We start from the raw sequence: 19,215 nt of genomic DNA on the forward strand, positions 1-19,215 counted from the left end.
GACCAGAATTGAATTCAAGGCACTTCCTCTATTCAACAGTCAACAATGTAGACAGTTTTTATCCACACAAACTTGCATATAATGTATATAAAACATATTTTGTCATAAATTGAAAGCCGAAGGTTTAAACAATTTGTAAAACTCACAGTTGAGAGATATATTTCATAACATATTTTGCTCTATGGAGAACTGCTAATGTTGTGCAATTACATTAGCATTCTTTTAGCTGCTGAGATCTGGTGGTCCTGTACATGACTTGCATCCATAATAAATGTTCACGTCAATTTATATTCCTCTTTTCTTCTCTATCCTTTCTGTCTGCCAGTAGCTCTCCTCTCTCTGAGTCAGTGTCTGCGTGTTCATGCTGCGTTGTAGTGGGTGAAGTGTCACACAGGCTGATGAATTGTGGGTATTACTTCCACTCCCTCGCTGTCCTCCTCCATAACTGTGCTCCAGGCAGTGTGAGTAAAGCGAAGCCTTAAGTGTGTGAGTGTGTTCTTTTTATGTTTTGTGCTCTGCAGAGCAGGAACTGATGGCTATCTTATGTGACCTCTGTTCTTAGTGATGACAACAGCAGCCACACTCTTAAAAATAAAGGTTCCAATGTGGAATTTTCTTAGAGATGCCACAGACGAACCATTTCGGTTGCCCAAAGAACAAATTGTTTTGTAAAGAACATTTTAATAATCTGAGGAAACTTTTTTACTATAGAGAACCTTTTGTGCATTGGAAGGATATGGATTGTAAAAGGTAATAGATTTGCTTGGCCTCCTCCGGCATCATTCTGAAGTCAGAGACAAGTGTTTATTTGAGAGCTGATGAACTCAGATAAAGAGGAGTGGGACTAAGCCGTGCTTCTGTGATGATATCTGCAGCGGAGCATCACACAAACGCCTTTCAAAGGATTTAACAAGTCTGAGAGCGACAGAGAATGTCAGCAAGGATTACATATTATTGGTCCTTACATTGGGTTTGAAGGATTATTACAATGGTAGAGTAATTGGATTTAGTTAAAACTGCAGCCTGTTTTCCTTTATGATTGATGCACAGAGGGGGGTGGAGTACCCAAAAACTGTACTCAACTGAAAGTAAAAGTACTTTTAGAAATATTTACTCAAGTAAAAGTAAAAGTTCTAGTCTGAATAGTTACTTGAGTAAGAGTAAAAAAGTATCAGATAAAAAAATCTACTCAAGTAGTAAGTTACTAGTTACTTTGGGTCATATATACTGAGCCTATTTTTATTTACATATATAGATTAAATATAGCCTATGTAGTGTATATGTGTGTAAAAATATATATATTTCATCAGCCTTTACTCCAGTCTTCAATGCCACATAATCCTTCAGAAATCATTCCAATATGTTGCTTTACTATCAGTATTGTTCTTTTTATCTTTCTATACATCAAATAATCATAAACAAAATGTCACAGGTTCCAAAAAATATTAAGCAGCAAAACTCTTTCCAGCACTCGTAATAAATCAATAAAAAAAATAATGTGATATGAAAACTGCTACTAATCTTTCATTGTTCAGAAAGAGAGCAAATAACATTTACATTATCAAATATCATTTTCAAGGACAGTCTAGAGTTCAATCACCCTCAGACACTCCCATTAAAATCACTGAAACTGTTAACAATGTAAAATCAATATCATATTTACAGATTCGTACACACATCTGCACTTTGTTGTTTCTGACGAAAGGATTCGTCAGAAAGAGGTATTCAGTCAGCGAGCGAGTGAAGGAAGCACCGGCATTTTAGCGATGACTCATCTGAACACCTTTGATTGGCCAATGCATTCATCAGAATTATGTGTGATTGGTTTTAATGCGCCTTTCTGGCTCAGCGCCAGCAAGCGATCACAGATCTGAATTTAGCAGCTGATGATATGACTTGCTGAACGTAACCGTAGTTGTATTAAAAATAATAAAATCTTAATTGCCTATTTTTGGTCTTTTAAAAGCTGTATTCAACTTGGCTCCCCTCTGTTATAAGCCACACGTACAACATACATTTCACAGTGGTATCGTGTACTGTAATCAAATGTAGCCCAAGTTATTAGGCTACCTGTTGTATTACCTGTTGAACAGTAGACAGCGCACGTGGTGTTCATCTAATAAGGATCTCCATCGCTAGCAAGTAATAGCCTTTGCAGATTTGCTTTCAATTCAGTGCAGTTCTATAGCCACGTTTTCAATGCTGCCGATGTTCTTAAATGTTACAACTCTGAGTGAACCGCTTCAGACGCTCAGCGCGTGCGGCAGGGAACTGAACGAATCATTCAAACTGATTCATGAACTAATTCACTCGTTTGATCAAGCCTTTAAACAGAATTGACTCAAAAGAATGAATCATTCGCGAATGAGCATCGCTCATTGCCCACTGCCCAGAGAAAAGTAGACCTCGCGTTTGGAATAAACTGAAGCATTTATAACATTTATTGCATTAAGATAAAGTAACGAGAGGGGCGTCGCCCACAGTAACGAAGTAAAAGTAGGCCTACAGATTTTTCCCAAAAAAATTACTCAAGTAAGAGTAAAAGTACCCATCTTTAAATATACTACAAAATTATTAGTTACCCCTAAAAAATTACTCAAGTAGGCTAAATGTTACGAAGTAAATGTAACTCGTTACTACCCACCTCTATTTTGCATTGATGGTGTCCTTTTTATCTTAAAATGATTGGTTCATCCAAACTTAAGATTAGTCATCATTTACTGACCTTCAGGGCTGGCTCTAGGTTATTTGGTGCACAAGGCGAGAGAGTGGACTAACCCAACTTTTGGGTTAAACAAATTAATAAAAAAAATTTACCCAATGGTTGGGTTAGTCCATATTTGACCCAACGCTGTGTTGAAACAACCCACCATTTTTTAGAGTGTATAGCTTTTTTAAGCACAATTTTGGAAAAACTCACATTTGTCATGGCTCTATTAAGGTATTTCAGGCCCTTTTTATGGTCAAATCAATTCCTGACAGATAAACTCAAGCTTCGCTCTCATGAACATCCTGAAAAATACATAAAATTACAGAAGCAAAATTGGTTGAAAAAAGCAATTCATGTTGCCTTTAAAAGGCTTCATCACTCTTTGTAATCACAGGTAAAGAGTGAAAGGTCACAAGCTAAAATGAAAGCCGTTTGGTGACTATGCTGAGGATTATTATGAGGACTATTAGGAGGATATCTGTGTTAAGACGAGATAAGACACCTCCACAAAACGTTGTTGCACTGTCAACGGAAGCCTTTCATCTGCAAGCATACCACGATCACACACTTTTTCAGGATTCCTTTATAAAAAGATATCTGTGGGCGAGGTGAGTAAAACTAAAGACAGGAAGCCGGCTGTAAGTTCAATAAAACTCACTCCAAATGAAACCGAGCAAACATCCCTGCTTATGAGTGTGACTCGTTTTCCTTTCAAGAGGCTAAAATTACGCTAAATCTACACCAACAGAATGAAAAGATATGCTCAGCAGGAAAGAAAAACTTCTATGTATATTCAGAAAATGATTCATAGATAACTTTCAGCTTTGGCACCTCATTTTTTTTTTGTTTTGCTAAAAAGTCTAAGCCTATAAAAAAACCTTTCTCAGTGTTAAAACTGGCACAATCTAATAAAAAATGCTTCAGGAATAAATGGGTTCGACAGAAAGGTGGATCTTCTATGATAATGTATATATATATATATATATATATATATATATATATATATATATATATATATATATATATATATATATATATATATATATATATATATATATATATATATATATATATATACATTATCATATATCATATCATATCATATCCTGGAATACTGTTTTTTTTAAACTGGATAAAATAATAATTAAATAGAGTCAACTCAACACTTAACTTATGATTCATGCACAAATTGGACATGAACTGTTACGTGAACTTTCCTAAAAGTGGGAGTTATATTTTATAGTGCATAATGATTTAAATCTTAATTTGATAAGATTTGTAAAATATTACGAACATCTACTTTTATGGAGCCTTTGCGTCCCTCTTAAAGTGCTAGGGGGGGCTATTGCTTACTGAAACAAATAAAACTATTTTCAGAAATAGCCTAGATTATAAAAAATAAATAAACAAAAAGAACTTAAAATAAAATTAGAAATGTTGCCTTTGCAACTAATTGAAAAATAATTGTAAAATTAAGTACAAAATTGCTAAAACTAAAATGAATTTAAATCTATATAGATAAAAACAAACTAATAAAAATTACAAATACTTTATTAAAACTTTAAAATTAATATATTAAAAATAAAGGCTAATAAATAAATAAATAAATAAATAGTATAAAAATAATATAAAACAACACTACTTCTAATCTTGTAACCCTCATACAATGTAACTGCCTGGAAAAGAAAGACTAGCATAAGAAAGTCCTATTTAAGAGGGTTAAGAACAACATGAAGTCGAGAAAAAATGTTCCGTGAACTATTGCTTAAAATCAATGGAATCTTTTCTCTACTCATTGCAATTCTATTTTAGATTTTGGCTAGATATAGAAGAACTGACAGTAAATATAACAAAATGGTTTAGCACAGACTGATACACAGCAATCTCAGTCATTTTAATGCAATAAAACATTAAGTAAAGAATATAAATACAGGCAAAAGGTTCTTGAACTCAGTGTTATGTTGGAATGTTTTAAATGTGACTGTGCACTGTGGAAGCAATCTTCATTATAATGAATCACCAGCACGGGGTCTGCAGCGTGTTTATAGTGAGGCGTTATCAGCGACACACTCGGATGACTGTCTCGCTCATAACTGAAACACATTACTTCCATTGCAGGGCAGCGTACATATCGCTAATTAAGAGGCCCATATGCAGTGAGCAAAGAGAAAAAGAAAGAGCAAAAGAAGAATGGATGTGGTGGAAAGTCACAGACAGCAATGACTGGAGGAACAGACTCCAATATTAACATGCTATGGATCTCCATGAATACAAATCACATCCATCCATCATGTCAAAAACAATATGGTTCTTCCCATCATTATCACCCTGAACTCCAAAGTTGGGTTTCAGCAAGACATAAGATATAGGACTTGTTTCAATCAAACGAAAACATTATATAATGTAATTTGCATACAATTCAGAAGTTTGGGGTAAATAAGATTTTAGTTTTGGAAAGTAATGATTCATTTAATTCATAAAGGACACAAAAGTTAAAGTAAAATGATCAAAATTGACAATAAAAGCATTAATGATGCTACAAAAGATTTACTTATTTCAAATAAATGCTGTTCATTTGAACTTTCTATTCGTCAATGATTCTGAATTCACAGATTCCACAAAAATATGAAGCAGCACAACTCTTTTCAACAATGATATTAATAGGAAATGTTTCTTGAGCAGCAAATCAACATATTAGCATGATTTCTGAAGGATCATGTGACACTGAAGACATGACCAATGATGCTTTGACATCATATAAACAAATTACTATTTAAAATGCATTCAAACTAAAAAAAAAAATAATAAAATAAAATAAAAAAGAAAATGTTATACTATTTTACAACATAACTGTTTTACTGTATTTTAATGCAATAAAGGCAGCTTTATACTTTCAAAATAAAAAAATAAAAAAATCTTACCAACCCCAAACTTTTGACCAGCACTGTATTTTACAAGGAGGTCAATGATACCTGGAGAAAGTTGTCCATTAGCATGCCCATTCATCTCAGCAACAACTGGTCAATGTTGCAGGGGTTAACAGAGCCAGGCTAACCAGCTAAACCTCAACCCTGTGTGGATGTATGCCATTTATTATACAACAACACATAGCAATTAAAAGAATTAACACACTTCAAAACACCACAATACATAGCAAAACTGTTGACCTCACTGAAATATCCTGATAATTTGGATCTCATTTAGTTGTTCACAGCAAAAATATCATTGCATGTCTTAAAACGTTCACCAAGAAAAAAATAAAATATATATATGTTTGAAGGTGTGATCACTAGAAATGCATTACAATCAACCTATATACACAGCTGAAATGCAGTATTTCATGTCCAGTTAAAACTATTAGAACATCTAAAACCACTACAAAAGACACTAGCAAATCTTACACCAACTTGAATAATTTATATAATACTGAAAATACAGATAAATATACTTAGTGTGTGCGTAAGTTCTCTCAGGAGGGTTTTTGAAGCCAAGTAACTGCTCACAGAAATGGAAATGGAAATGTTTCTTCAGTTGAATGGAACACTTGAATTGTCAACAGTGGAAAAGTCATTCATAGGAAATCTCACATCGTTGACAAGAGGACAGCTGGTCTCTACCATTTGTCATTGTTCAGAGCTGTCCAAGAGGAAATGTTGCCTTTCACATCCTGAGAGGGTCTTTGAACCCCTTGTCTTTTAATGGCCCAGTCAGTCAGGTAGCACTGCATGTTCCCGTAGAAGCAACTTTAGTATTTTCTTTGCGAGACAAATGTCACACAAGAGCCCTGTATAAATACTCAGATCGATTACACATTTCTTCCTTTCTTTCTATTTTAAAGGTACACCAAGTTATTATAATTAAATATGTCTGGAACAGCATGCTACCATACTCCTCTTCCTACTTTTGTGGCATGCATGCTAAATGTAAATTGTACTAATTTTCTGTACGCTTGAAATAACCAGGTGATGCATATTTTCTCAAATGTGTAACATACAGTACACCACTTTAAAGAAGTCTAGTTTCCATAATGCAATACTTTTTTTTAATCATCTTAATTATTTGATCAAACTACTAACAGTTAAAGTGTTTTAATATTAAATTATTTAACAACGTAAATAACTGTTTTCTATTTTAATATATTCTAAAATGTAATTTATTCAGCCATTACTCCAGTCTTCGGTGTCACATGATGAAAAAAATCTTAACGACTCAAAATTTTTGATTGAGTGTATAAATCATCAGGAAAAAATTATGATACAGCGACATAGTATATTTGTGTCATTGCATTGTGTAAATGGTTTCACTTTGCTTTCACACATTTATTAAGACTATGAAAAAAATGACTTGGTGTAACTTTAAATATCTGGCATACTCACTACCAAACAGTAAGACTAAGAATTGTGAATTAATGAAAATACGAATGATTCTTTTTTGTTGTTGTTTATAATAAAAATGTCTATATATGATCATCTGCACTGAGAATGAGTTGAAAAGTTTCGTTCTCTCATCTGACAGTCTTTACTGTCCCTGTATGTGTCGAGGCGCCCGTGCTCTCCCCTGCTGCTCTGTCCCAGGTGTGTACTGCCATTTAGATGCCATTCCCTTGAGTTTCTTCCTCTTCCTGTCAGACACGCACCACACCTTCTCACAGTACTGCTCCACCCGCTGGAAGTTGTTGTAGCCGATCAGCTGCATGAAATCCTTGTACCAGAGCTTTGAGGAGGATGGAGTGGAGGGCAGGCTGGGGAAGGAGCAGGGTTGAGGTCTTTGTCCAGAATCCCCTTCCTCCCCTTTCTGCAATAAACCCTCCACTTTGTCCTCATCAAGCACCTCCAAAGTGACACGCACCACCGACTGGACAAAGCCGTGCTCTGTGGACTGGCACACGTAGACTCCTGTGTCTCCCTTTGCCAGTTTAAGGAGCAGCAGGCCGTGGGGGCTTTGAATCACACGGTCATCGCCTTTCACCTGAGCGAGGGAAGGAGAGAAACAACATGCAAAGGACATTATCGAATTTGTGTACTTAGCTTGCTAGGGTGCTAGAGTTTTCTGGGTGGTTTCTGGGTTCATAAAATCCCTTTCCAAGTCTCAGACGCCTCTTTCGATATAAGCATATGCAGTGTTGAGGGGTAACACATTACAAATTGCTTTTTTCAAGTAATTTTTCAATGCATTACTTTTAAATGTACAACACAATATCTGAGTTACTTTTTTAAATAAGTAAAGCAATTTACTTTGTTTTTCCATTTATTCACTGACATGTCTCCTGTTGGTATAGAGACATCCATCAGTCAGGCTGAAGTTCTCAAAAAAAAAAAAAAAAAAAAACTAAAACAAGTAAGCAATTCCAGCCCAGGTGACAAATTTACATGAAAGTAATGCCTTTTTTTTAAGACAAAAAAGTAACGCAATTAGTTATTCTATGGAGTAACACAACATTTCAATGCATTACTTTCAAAAGTTACTTTCCCCAAAACTGTTTATCATTCACCAGGTAAAAAAATAATAATTCTGATCCCTTAGAAAAGTAACGCTCTTCTCTTTAACCCACATGACTTGAGGTATAATTCTTATATGTGTAAATATAATACTTTATGGAGTCTTTTCTAATCCCTAAACTCAAGTTAAAGCAACTGTAATAGTGTTGCTCTCTTTATTATTTAAAGTCTAATTCACCTTCACAAGAGAGATGTCTTGGTGCCCAGAGATGGTCAGAGTGACATTATTCTTTTCTATTTGAGATGAACCGAATCGCTGGGGGCAATATTACCCAGCCTCCCTGTTGTCGGAATAGTAAAATGAAGCTTTAATCTATATTTAACAGCCCTCTCTCAGCAGGAGTTCACACCATTGCTTGTGATGAAATCATTTCTGAGGCTGACCATGTGAGAAGAGCTCTATATTATCCAAGTATACTCTGCACATTATTTGATTAAATATGATGAAAATAAATCTTAATATGTTTTAATTTTTATGATTATGGAATAACACACACACACACGGTCATAAAATGTATCTTATTGTTAGGGATCAGGTAACTGTTATGTAATGTAATTTAGTGTAATTATACAATTATATATTATGGAGGAAAAATATATATTTTATAATAAATTAATTTATAATTTTTTCCTTCTATAATTCTAAATAAATTATCAAAATTAGAGGTTAGTTTTATAATATAATATAAAATAACAAAACATAATACAAAAAATACATTTCATTTAAAAGAATAAAAGTCTGTATGTTCTAGATGCATGCGTCTTTACCTCCTCCATGTCCGCACCATGTTGAATGTACCATGTTACAGATGCCTGCAGTGATCGTGGTCTGCACTCCAGTAGGGTGCTATTGTTCTCCACACCATATACAAGCTTTTCTGAGATGCTTTGTTCTTCTGTAACACACCCACACAACCACATACTGAACAGCCTAATCCACTACATTGATGCAACAGAATTCAAACTTGTGTCAACTGCTGGCATTGTGTTTTCATTTGTAATTGCTCTCAGTAAACACAGTCTCACATGCAAGAAATCCAAAGATTTTGCTCATGGCGGAGACTCTGGCAGGTATCTAAACACACAGTCTGAATACTCAAGCATCATGTGAACAGACACTGTTAATATTCAAGCGATAGAGTTTTTTTTTATATATATATTTTGTAATGGAGCTCAATGGTATTGTATATATATATATATATATATATATATATATATATATATATATATATATATATATATATATATATATATATATATATATATATATATATATATATATATTTATATGTGTGTGTGTGAAGCCCGTATTTATAATACATTATGAGGGTATTCTTAAAACTTAAAAAAATAATTATATCAACTCATGAAGAATCATAACGACAATTATAATACATCATAATACTTACAGTGCGTATCTGTGGTTATAAGTTTAAGAGTATGATTATTTATAACACACAATGAACATCATATTAAATCTACTTCATGTACAGTATAATGGACTGTATCATATCTTGACATTGTTTATTTAAGATCTGCACAGTATCTTACTACAGCTCGTGAGTGGCTAGATGTTATTTGAGTGTTTCTGTGGAGCTAATGTTAATTAATTGATGTGAGTTTAATACTCCAACTGAAAAAAAAAATGCAATGGTTTATATGGTTACATTTTATTTTGATGGTCCGCTTAATCAATCGACTATAAGCCACTTTGCAACTACATGCCAACTAACTCTCATTACAGTATTAATATGCTCAAGAATGGTAGAATGGTAGAATAAGTTGACGTATACTTGCAAAGACACTTATAGTCAGGTTATCTGTTGGTTGGCCATCAAAATAAAGTTTTAGCATGTATTTACAGTAGCATATTAATACTCTAATGACTGCTAGGTGACATGTAGTTGGAGAGTTACTTATCAACAGCTGTCTAAGGGTTACCATCAAAATAATCAAACTGACATTAAAATTAAAATAGTTCAAAGCAAATGTGTCATATTACACATTCATCTGATCTGATATCTGATCTCATGGCTGTTTGAGAGGAAAAATATATATTATTATTATTAGTAGTAGTAGTAGTATTACCACATATAAATGGTATTTGGCCGCTCTAAGTAGCATCTAAAAAAAAATGGCAAGATATTAGACTTATAATACAGTATAACTATGAGAAAGTATAATCCATTGTAAAAGTGGATGCAACATGTTCACTGTGTTATAAATCAGCATATTCTTAAAAGCTATAACCACAAATACGTAAATATTATAATATATTAAAACGGTTATTATGAATATTCAGGAGATGATACAACATATTATACGTTTTTTTTTTTTTTTTTATTATGCATTATGCATTCATTATAATGCATTAAGAATATCCTTAAAATGTATTATAAATACGGACTTCATAGAAACTGTTACCATATATTTTAACTTGTATGTCTAGTTATTCTAATATTGTACAGCATTTTGTTCAACATTGGTTATTTTTAAATGTGCTTTTATGAATAAACATTAGCAAACATTGTGGTGACCGAAAACCTTTGATGGCAGTACACATCTGAATAATTTACCACCAAATATATAAAACATGCTGTGCTTATAATCAATGACTTCGTTATGGCAAACAGATTCATATTACAGTTATATTATAGTTTAGACCTCTTAGTTCATTCCAACATAAACAATGTCAATCCAATCATTAAAAATGTAGAAGTTTTGACTTTTTCCCCAAAAATCTAATTTAATTGTAATGTTTAATATCATGTTTATGTTGGATGTAGATTTGATTCAAACTGCAAAAATACTTCCGGAACAAAGGCCGCTTTGGAATTGGGCCATCACTGCCATGCTCTATTGTAATATACTGTGATGTCTGTCTGCTAAAGTAAAAGCACCATCTGGGCATAAAGAGCCAGAGACTCTCATTAACTGTACTCTGACCTCTTCAACTTTCACAGATCTCATCCGCCTCGTTTTTCCCTCTAAAGCTTCTAAGACTCTATCCTATCCTCCATTGATCGAGCTCTTGCCAGAACATACCACTAAGCTGAAGCCCATTGCACTGCTGAACTGCATTGCCATGGCGGATGTCTTGCCGCCGGAAGCGCCTAAAGAATAAAAGAGAAAAATTAGGCATTGATATAATCCAGACACAACCCGCCTGTTTGCCTGCAGTTGTCATTATATCATCCTACCCCCCTAGTTGTGTAACAGCGCAGGGAGGTGACAGAAATTCACTGTCTGTTCTATTTGAGTAATGACTCTGACAGGCATTTGGTGCCGATTGTGCGTGACTTGTCTGGCTTTGCATACAAAGTGAGCTTGTGATGGGTATTAATATGGGCGAGAGGTGTTAGCATCAATCGATAACAAGTTCAAACTGATGACCACACTGAGACAGCTGACAGGTCTTTGAGTGGGGATTAGGGAAACACTCCCACTCTGCCTTCGCTCCAGTCACACAAGCGCACACACTTTCCTGCAGCTAAGTGAAACATCAAAAGAGCTCTCACAAAAACCCACACACTCTCCGTTCACTGAGCTCACAAATGGAAACACTGTGTTGGAAAGTGAACGAGATTACGGTGCACATACACAAGCTAAAACTGGAAGACTAAAAAAAAGTTGCTTTATCATGAAATGCTTTAAAAACCTAATTTTGCGATGCAAAACATGGACATAAAGTACATAAGATTTTCCAAATGTCAAGATGCCTCAACTTTTCTTATTATAAAATCAATCTGCCATCTCAGCACTGTCGGTATACTTTATGCACTACCAGTCCAAAACTGGTAAAACTCAAAGACCTTTAAATGTTAAGAGGCATATCATTCCTACTATAGGAGGTTTAAAGAAAAAAAATGCCACCCATGGACAATATTAAAATCTATATAAACCTAAACAATCAAGAACTCATTGTGTACTGTAAGCAATAAATGTATAACACATTATTATAAATATTTATAAATAGTAGCTAATAAATTCACCTATTAACAGCAACAACAATAATAACATATTAATAATAATATACTACTACTAATACTACTACTAATAAATAAAAATATAATAATAAATAATAATAATAATACATTTCAATTCAATGGCACTAAAAAGTATCTGATTATTATTGCATTACATGACAAAGTGTCATGTAAAACCAATCTGCATTTATTTTAAACACTTTAAAAAAACATTTGGCAAAATAGTAGTGTAAGATTTAAAATAATAAAATATGCATTGTTTAAATTATCAATATGGACTCTTTCTAGTTGTGCAATTTCTACTTTTCATATGTATGAAGATATATGACTGACTGTTTTAAGAGTGATTTAATTAAACAATTTCAAAATAATTGATTAAATTATATATACATATATGTGTGTGTGTTTGGAACTATTCAGGGGTGACAATTTTAAATAATTTATATTTTTGGGGGAACCATCTCTTAAAGGCTTTATTTTCTTTAAAGCTGCTTTTGAACATTACAGTATGTACCATGAAAAGTGCTATACAAATACATATGACTTGACTAAATATAAGCTATATATTTACTTTATATCTATATTAAATTGTTGGTACCTTTTTGTATAGAGCCCAGCAGGATAGTACCGGGAACATGTCGACCCATCCCACGCACAGTAGGGGTCTCTGGCCAGGCAGCAGTCGGCGCAGGCTGAACCGTACAGCCCACACTGGTGCACACGGACCTGTGTTACACCCAGCTCAGAGCCCACGTACAGCTGTTGCTATGGAGACACAAACACTGCTGTCAGCCGCTTTGTTACAGGTGATGAATGCTATTATTTCCAAATCATCACGTTAGCATAATGACGCAGATAAAACCATTCTACTGAATAGCCCATTATTTGTGTGCATTCTAAATAATTCAATATATTACAATAATAACACAGAACAAAGGATGCACATATTTGATTCATAATATTTACTAATGACTGCAAGAATTAATAATTAACTGAAGCATCAGACTTGTTATAAAAGCTGAATTTGCCATATGGTTTTAAGGTGATAACTCATGCATGAAAAGTTTACTCAATACCACCATCTCCAGGTGTCTGTGAGGACAAACTGACAAAGACTTACTCGTTTAGTAGAGATGAGGATCTCAGTTATAGGAACAGGGACCTGGAATGAGAAGAAAAGTGTTAAGTGTGAAGATTGTTGGAAATGAAATGGTTTCAATATATAGATTAAAAGTCAACCAAAGGACTTCCGATGACCTTGAAAACCTGCAATTCCTCCAGAAGAACTTCTTCGACTGTGTCGGCTTCTTTGTTGTAGATTGTGATCAATTTTAATACTACAGAATCATCTGAATTAAAAAGAGAAAGACAACCTGAGTTATGCACTGATAAAATACATTATACATTATATATATATATATATATATATATTCATCATTGTTGAACAGTTGTGCTGCTTTGTAGTTTTCTGGAAATTATGATAATTTTCTTGAAATGCAATAGCCTATAGTTGGCCTAGAAAATAGTTTATTGTTATTGTTATATAAAAACAAGCTGCTGCAAATATTTAGCATGACAAAAGTACCAGTCCCTATGAAGAGAACATTGTAGTGTCCGTCCTCAGCTTCCACTCGGTCCACCGCCAGCTGTGTGAGTTTACGTCCTCCTTCAGTGTCCAACAGAATGGGCCGCCTGTGAATGGGCTGCACCTCCTGGAACATGAGGGGATGGGAACGCACAAAACGCAGGACCTCATCCGGATACTCCTTTGAACTGGAAAACTGGCCTCCATTTATCTTACTGGCACACTGTGTGAGAGAAAAATCTGTAAATATGAATACAGGTTGAACAAAGTTCGCCATGACACCAAACACTATCAGGTCTTTCATTTTGTTCCTACTGATCTGAGAATACACTCTAAAAATGCTGGGTTGTTTTTTCAACCCAAATGCTGGGTTGAGACCGCTGCGTAGGACTTTGAGTTGTTTTAACCCAAGTTTGGGTTGAAAATTGGTCTCGATTTTAACCCTGCAGTGCTGGGTTGGGTACGCGGACATGAAGGAGAGCACACACGTCACGTTAAGATCGTACGTCTCCAGTGCGAGCAGCCGCCATTTTCTCTGCGTGAAAGAAGCGAGAAGCGAGTGAACATTATGGTAATTAAGTTAAAGATTCAAAACGTAAAGTTATTGTTTATTGTTTACCCGGTTGTATGAAAGGTGGAGGGTTTTATGAAAGGCAGAAACAAAGGAGCTTAGCGTTATATTTAAAAAAAAACGTGGATGCGGTTTTCGCCTCAGACACGGAGGACTTAACGGCATCATTAAACATTACTGAATGGAAGAGGCACTTTTAATATAACGTCTGTGAATGTCTTATGTCATATTTACATAAGATTTTACATTATCTGCACTTTTTGAGGTGTTAATAGACGGTTTGTTATCATATTTTCCGCGGTTAAACTGAATGTACGTTAGTCTCCTAAAGGAAATGGCATTGATTGTGTAGTAAAGACTACCATAATTATTTTGAGGCTGTTGAAGTGGTAATTGTTAAAGTATGTTTTGCATGTAATATTTCAGACTTGTCGAGCTCGTGTCTTCATCGTGTCAGCGCCGAGAGTTAAAGAGACAGAAGCTGTTTGTGTGAGGAGTCATAGTCTGTCTGAGGAGGAGGAGGAGGTGTTCTCAGCTTCCTCTGAAGAGAGGAACAGACGATTTAGGGCGAGTAAACTTCAGAATTCTATCAAGTTCTCTTTATTTTTACTAAGACTAAAATAATGTTTGTTTTTGTAGATGTTGAAATCCAGAGACAAGATAACTTCATTCTTTTGAGACTGATGTGTGGTTTTTTTTTTTTTTTTAGAAAATGTATGTTTCTGTTGTGTCCTGCCTGTTTACTTCACATTTTGATGCAACAACAGTGTGATTATATGTTCATATTTTATCGAAAACCATTGATGTCCCTCTTTGCCGAACTCATTCATTGCAGAACACAAACCAACTTTGGAGATGTCTGATCTGGAGAGTCATCATTCTTGGTCTTCCCTCTTAAAGGTAGAGTTCACACAAACAATTATTTAATTGCCCTCATGTCATTCCAAACCTATATGACTTTTGTCCGTCTTTACAACACAAATGAATATGTTCCGAATTTTCTCATAATTTTGTTAATCCATTTATAGTCTAGACAATCAATATTTTCAAGCCTCATAAATAGACTAATCAGAAATCCTGCGGTGCACAACTAAATCTACCAGACTGCCTTTTGAAAGGTCAGCTCTCAGAGACATACTTTTTTTCATATGCTTTTCCCAAGAAAAGCCACACATGGAAATTGAAGAATTGAGACAAATTCTGAGATGTGAACAATGGATATACCCTGATTCTTCAAAATGAGACGAGACTCAACAAAACAGAGAAAATCACTGTCAGTAACAGGTCATCACTAACTATTGGAAACCAATCGTACTCTTTTTTTTTCAGCTGGAGATGAATAACCAGAGAAGGACAATAATCAGATATGATTATAATTCAGACCACTGCAATTTAAACACCTCGATTTCAAATTACCTCCATAAGTGCTCGGCTTCAGGCATTAACGTTAAAGAATTGGCATGACACACTCGAGGAGAATAGTGATGTGCACAGTCATGCTGAAAATAGACTCATCTGTCAAGTGCGCCTCCAAATAACAACTGTGTCAGAGATACACTTTGATTTCTGATATAACAAATGATGAGACAAAGTGACTGATGGACCCAAAAATACATGCAAATATTACTCACTGATCCAGGTCGTGGGTAGGGGACCCTGCCGTTGTACACTTTCCAGTGGTGGTCAGTCCGTTCCCGGTGTGCAAAAGGCCCATTAAACGCTGCACGGATGTCTTCCATGTTATACATGCACACTGCGTATCCTTTAAACACAGCACTGAGTGAAAAAAACAGGTGCAGATGAGCGTCCAGGCAGCTGTCAATCAAAATAAACTGAGAATATGTAAGTATATATTGGTCTGTTCTGTGACACATGTGACCACACCCACCTGGTGGTGCTAAACAGACCAAAGATCTCTGGATGTTTCTCATCTTTCTTCCGTAGCACGAACACATCCTCTAAAATGACACAGATACTTACTTTACTTTTTTGTTTAGTCTTTATTTTAAATATATATATATATTTAAATATATAATATATATTTAAATATATAACTATTATTATTTTTTTCATTTTTTTTTTTCAAAATGTTACTTATTAAATGCTTACATCAACAAAGCACCAGGGATTTGTGAACACCAATTTGGGAAACTCTTTATTTATTTATTTATTTTTTACATTCCATTTTATTTTAAAATCAAAAATTAATAATATAAAACTGCTATCCTGTAACTCACAGTAGAGCATGATGCTAGAAACACCAAGGTCATGGGTTCAATTCTAGGCAAAAAAAGAACTGAAAAAATGTGTACCTTGAATGCAATATTAGTTACTTTTTGATAAAATCGTCTGCCAAATGCATAAATATAAAGGTTTCTTTGCACAAGATAATGAATTTAAATTTAAATTATGTATTAATATACAATTTTGTAAAATATAAAGGAATCATTTTACAAAAATGACAACGCCAAATGAACATAGTTCCATCTTGCACTTTACATCTTTGGAACAGATGAGGTGTTTAATAAGATGTCAGTGCTTTCATTTGAAAATCAAAGGGCCAATCAGAGAGTTCCTCCAAGATTACAAAGTTTGGTGATGTTTAAACAGCACAGCTGGTGAAACAGATTTGGATTTTCAATTCACACAGTTGGCTTATACAGTGAAGACATGGAGATCTATTACAAAGTCATCTGGATGGACAGATGGGTGGATGAATACCTGATGAAATCTCCATGAAAATATGAAAAGCAAAAACAGACTTATCAGCAGTTTTGCCCTGAGGCATCTGATGAATAGAATCACTGAGCTGGAAGAAACTGTTCATCTGAAGCTAAAACTGCTGTTTTTCCTTTCTTTCTTTGTGCTATTGTGTCCATTTCAGTTAAGCATCCCTACTGTATGTTGACAGACTACAGATACAGCTCAGAGCATGACAGTGACTTTCTCTTTATATTACCAACACGAGCTAAATCAAAAGTTGCATACTATCTTTTCTATATAGTAAGCAATATTACGGTAATGCATCACAAACATGTCAGCACTAACCAGATGACAGACTGTTTATGGTTCATTTTCATTCTCAAACAGCAGAGCAAGGCACTAACAATGTCAAGTTCATGTGTTTGATTCCCAGGGAACGAAGGAATTGAAAACCTTGAATGCAATGTATGTCGCTTTGGTTAAATGTATGTGCCAAATGCATAAATGTTAATGTAATTGTATCTGTATGTATAAGTGCAAGCATATTTCAATCATGTATATGTGCAAACTTTATGGGCTAATATCTCACACAATCCCTTGCACTACAGAACTAGATTAGTCTGACATGTTCAAAATACTTACAATACACATCAAAAACACAATTTTAGTCTTAGTACTGAATCACCAGTGTAATATGTTCTCCATATCTTAAACAAGGCTACAGAGTTTTCAAGTGGAGTGAAAGTAAACAAATTAGGTTTCATCCCATATCTTGCATTATCATTAGAAATGGCAATTATCGGCACAAATACCAATCCCATGATGAAGTAGAAGGTGAAATACTTTCATGGTTTCAGACAGGCCTGAAAAAGACCACTGGAGAGGAAGACAGAAAGTAGTACGTCCCCTACCGAGCTCATCAAAGTGTGTGTCAATGCCGTTGGGTCCAGCCACTGAGCAGATCAAACGAGTCTTCAGGAAAGAGCTCCATCTGTTTACCAGCATCCTCTGACCACCCTGGTCATTCTGACAGCAGGAATAGATAAAAAAGACACTTCATTTCACCTGACCTATATGGGAGGTGCTTTTCTTGCAGCAAAAGATTTTGACAAAGACAAAAAATAATTGGCCAGTGCTTGGCTGGTTTACTACAGAAATGAATCCCCTACTGGTCAACACTGTTATGGTGCAAAATTTTCACCACTCTGGGGGGGAAAAGTATAAAAAAAACGTAAAAAATAAAAAGTTTCAGAATATATATTTTTGCAAGCATTTCATTACATTATAATGTTTTGATAGAAGTTGCTTATACTGTAGTTTCCCTGTCTGTTGCTTTTGACGTCACTAAATAGCCATGATGAAGCCACACAATAAGTGTTGAGGTCATTGGCATTTATGGAAAAAAAATCACCTGCATCAGCTGACAGGATGCTACCGAGATAAAGAGGAAAGCTAAATGAACGTTTTCTCTAAGCATTAAAAATCATGCTTTTAAATGAAAAAAAAAAAAATATATATGTAAGATAAAAATAAAGACTAATTTGATCTAAACAAGCCATACCGCACAGACTCTGGCCACTCTGGTGTAAACTGTTTTTTTTCCACCCTCCATGTTGGACACTTGTTCCGTGAAGAAGTAGTAGACCTTATCATCAGCAGGATCATCATTGTCAGGGATCACTGCTGAACCAACGAACTTGGGCTCTAGGGTAAAAAATAAATACCAAAATATATGATTAGAATTACATAGAAACATACACTTGTGTATATATATATATCACATGCTCCTTCAGAAATCAGTTTGATATGCTAAAATTGCTGCTCAGAAAGCATTTATTATTACAACAGTAACACTGCTTAATATTTTTGTGAAAACTATCAATTTATCAATTCTTTTCGGAGCTCAATTGTTAATAATGATTCTTACTATTAACATTGAAAACTGTTTGTTGCTTCTCAATATTTATACACCACCATTTACAAAACATATATTTAGCAAGGATGCATTAAATTGTTTAATTTAAGGGACATTAAAGACATTTATAATGCAAAATAAATAAATAAATAATAATAATAATAATAAAGATTTCTCTCTCAAATAAATGCTGTTTATTAAACATGCTCCTCAGTAAAGCTGATTCTTTCAGCTGGTGAGAGGCTTC

General features: G+C 34.5%; 1 protein-coding gene across 2 annotated transcripts in view; it reads right to left on the bottom strand.

Moving 5' to 3' along the window:
* Positions 1 to 4,453: 4,453 nt before the first annotated feature.
* The window catches only part of LOC113073055 (semaphorin-3E-like), a 44,376-nt gene continuing 29,614 nt past the window's right edge, over positions 4,454 to 19,215 (bottom strand). Inside the window, exons 7-17 of one of the 2 annotated variants that reach the window (XM_026245933.1) lie at positions 18,615 to 18,757; positions 17,965 to 18,079; positions 16,239 to 16,308; positions 15,982 to 16,126; positions 13,780 to 14,002; positions 13,452 to 13,543; positions 13,315 to 13,356; positions 12,793 to 12,959; positions 11,254 to 11,321; positions 8,977 to 9,104; positions 4,454 to 7,678 (exon numbers count right to left, since the gene is read on the bottom strand). In XM_026245933.1, the coding sequence (XP_026101718.1) occupies positions 7,229 to 7,678; positions 8,977 to 9,104; positions 11,254 to 11,321; positions 12,793 to 12,959; positions 13,315 to 13,356; positions 13,452 to 13,543; positions 13,780 to 14,002; positions 15,982 to 16,126; positions 16,239 to 16,308; positions 17,965 to 18,079; positions 18,615 to 18,757 (1,643 nt within the window). In that variant the 3' untranslated portion in view covers positions 4,454 to 7,228. The remainder of the gene's footprint in view (positions 7,679 to 8,976; positions 9,105 to 11,253; positions 11,322 to 12,792; positions 12,960 to 13,314; positions 13,357 to 13,451; positions 13,544 to 13,779; positions 14,003 to 15,981; positions 16,127 to 16,238; positions 16,309 to 17,964; positions 18,080 to 18,614; positions 18,758 to 19,215) is intronic. The other variant, XM_026245932.1, reaches the window with a different exon arrangement.

This window comes from Carassius auratus, unplaced genomic scaffold, assembly GCF_003368295.1.
Source record: "Carassius auratus strain Wakin unplaced genomic scaffold, ASM336829v1 scaf_tig00011294, whole genome shotgun sequence".
Lineage (NCBI taxonomy): Eukaryota > Metazoa > Chordata > Actinopteri > Cypriniformes > Cyprinidae > Carassius > Carassius auratus.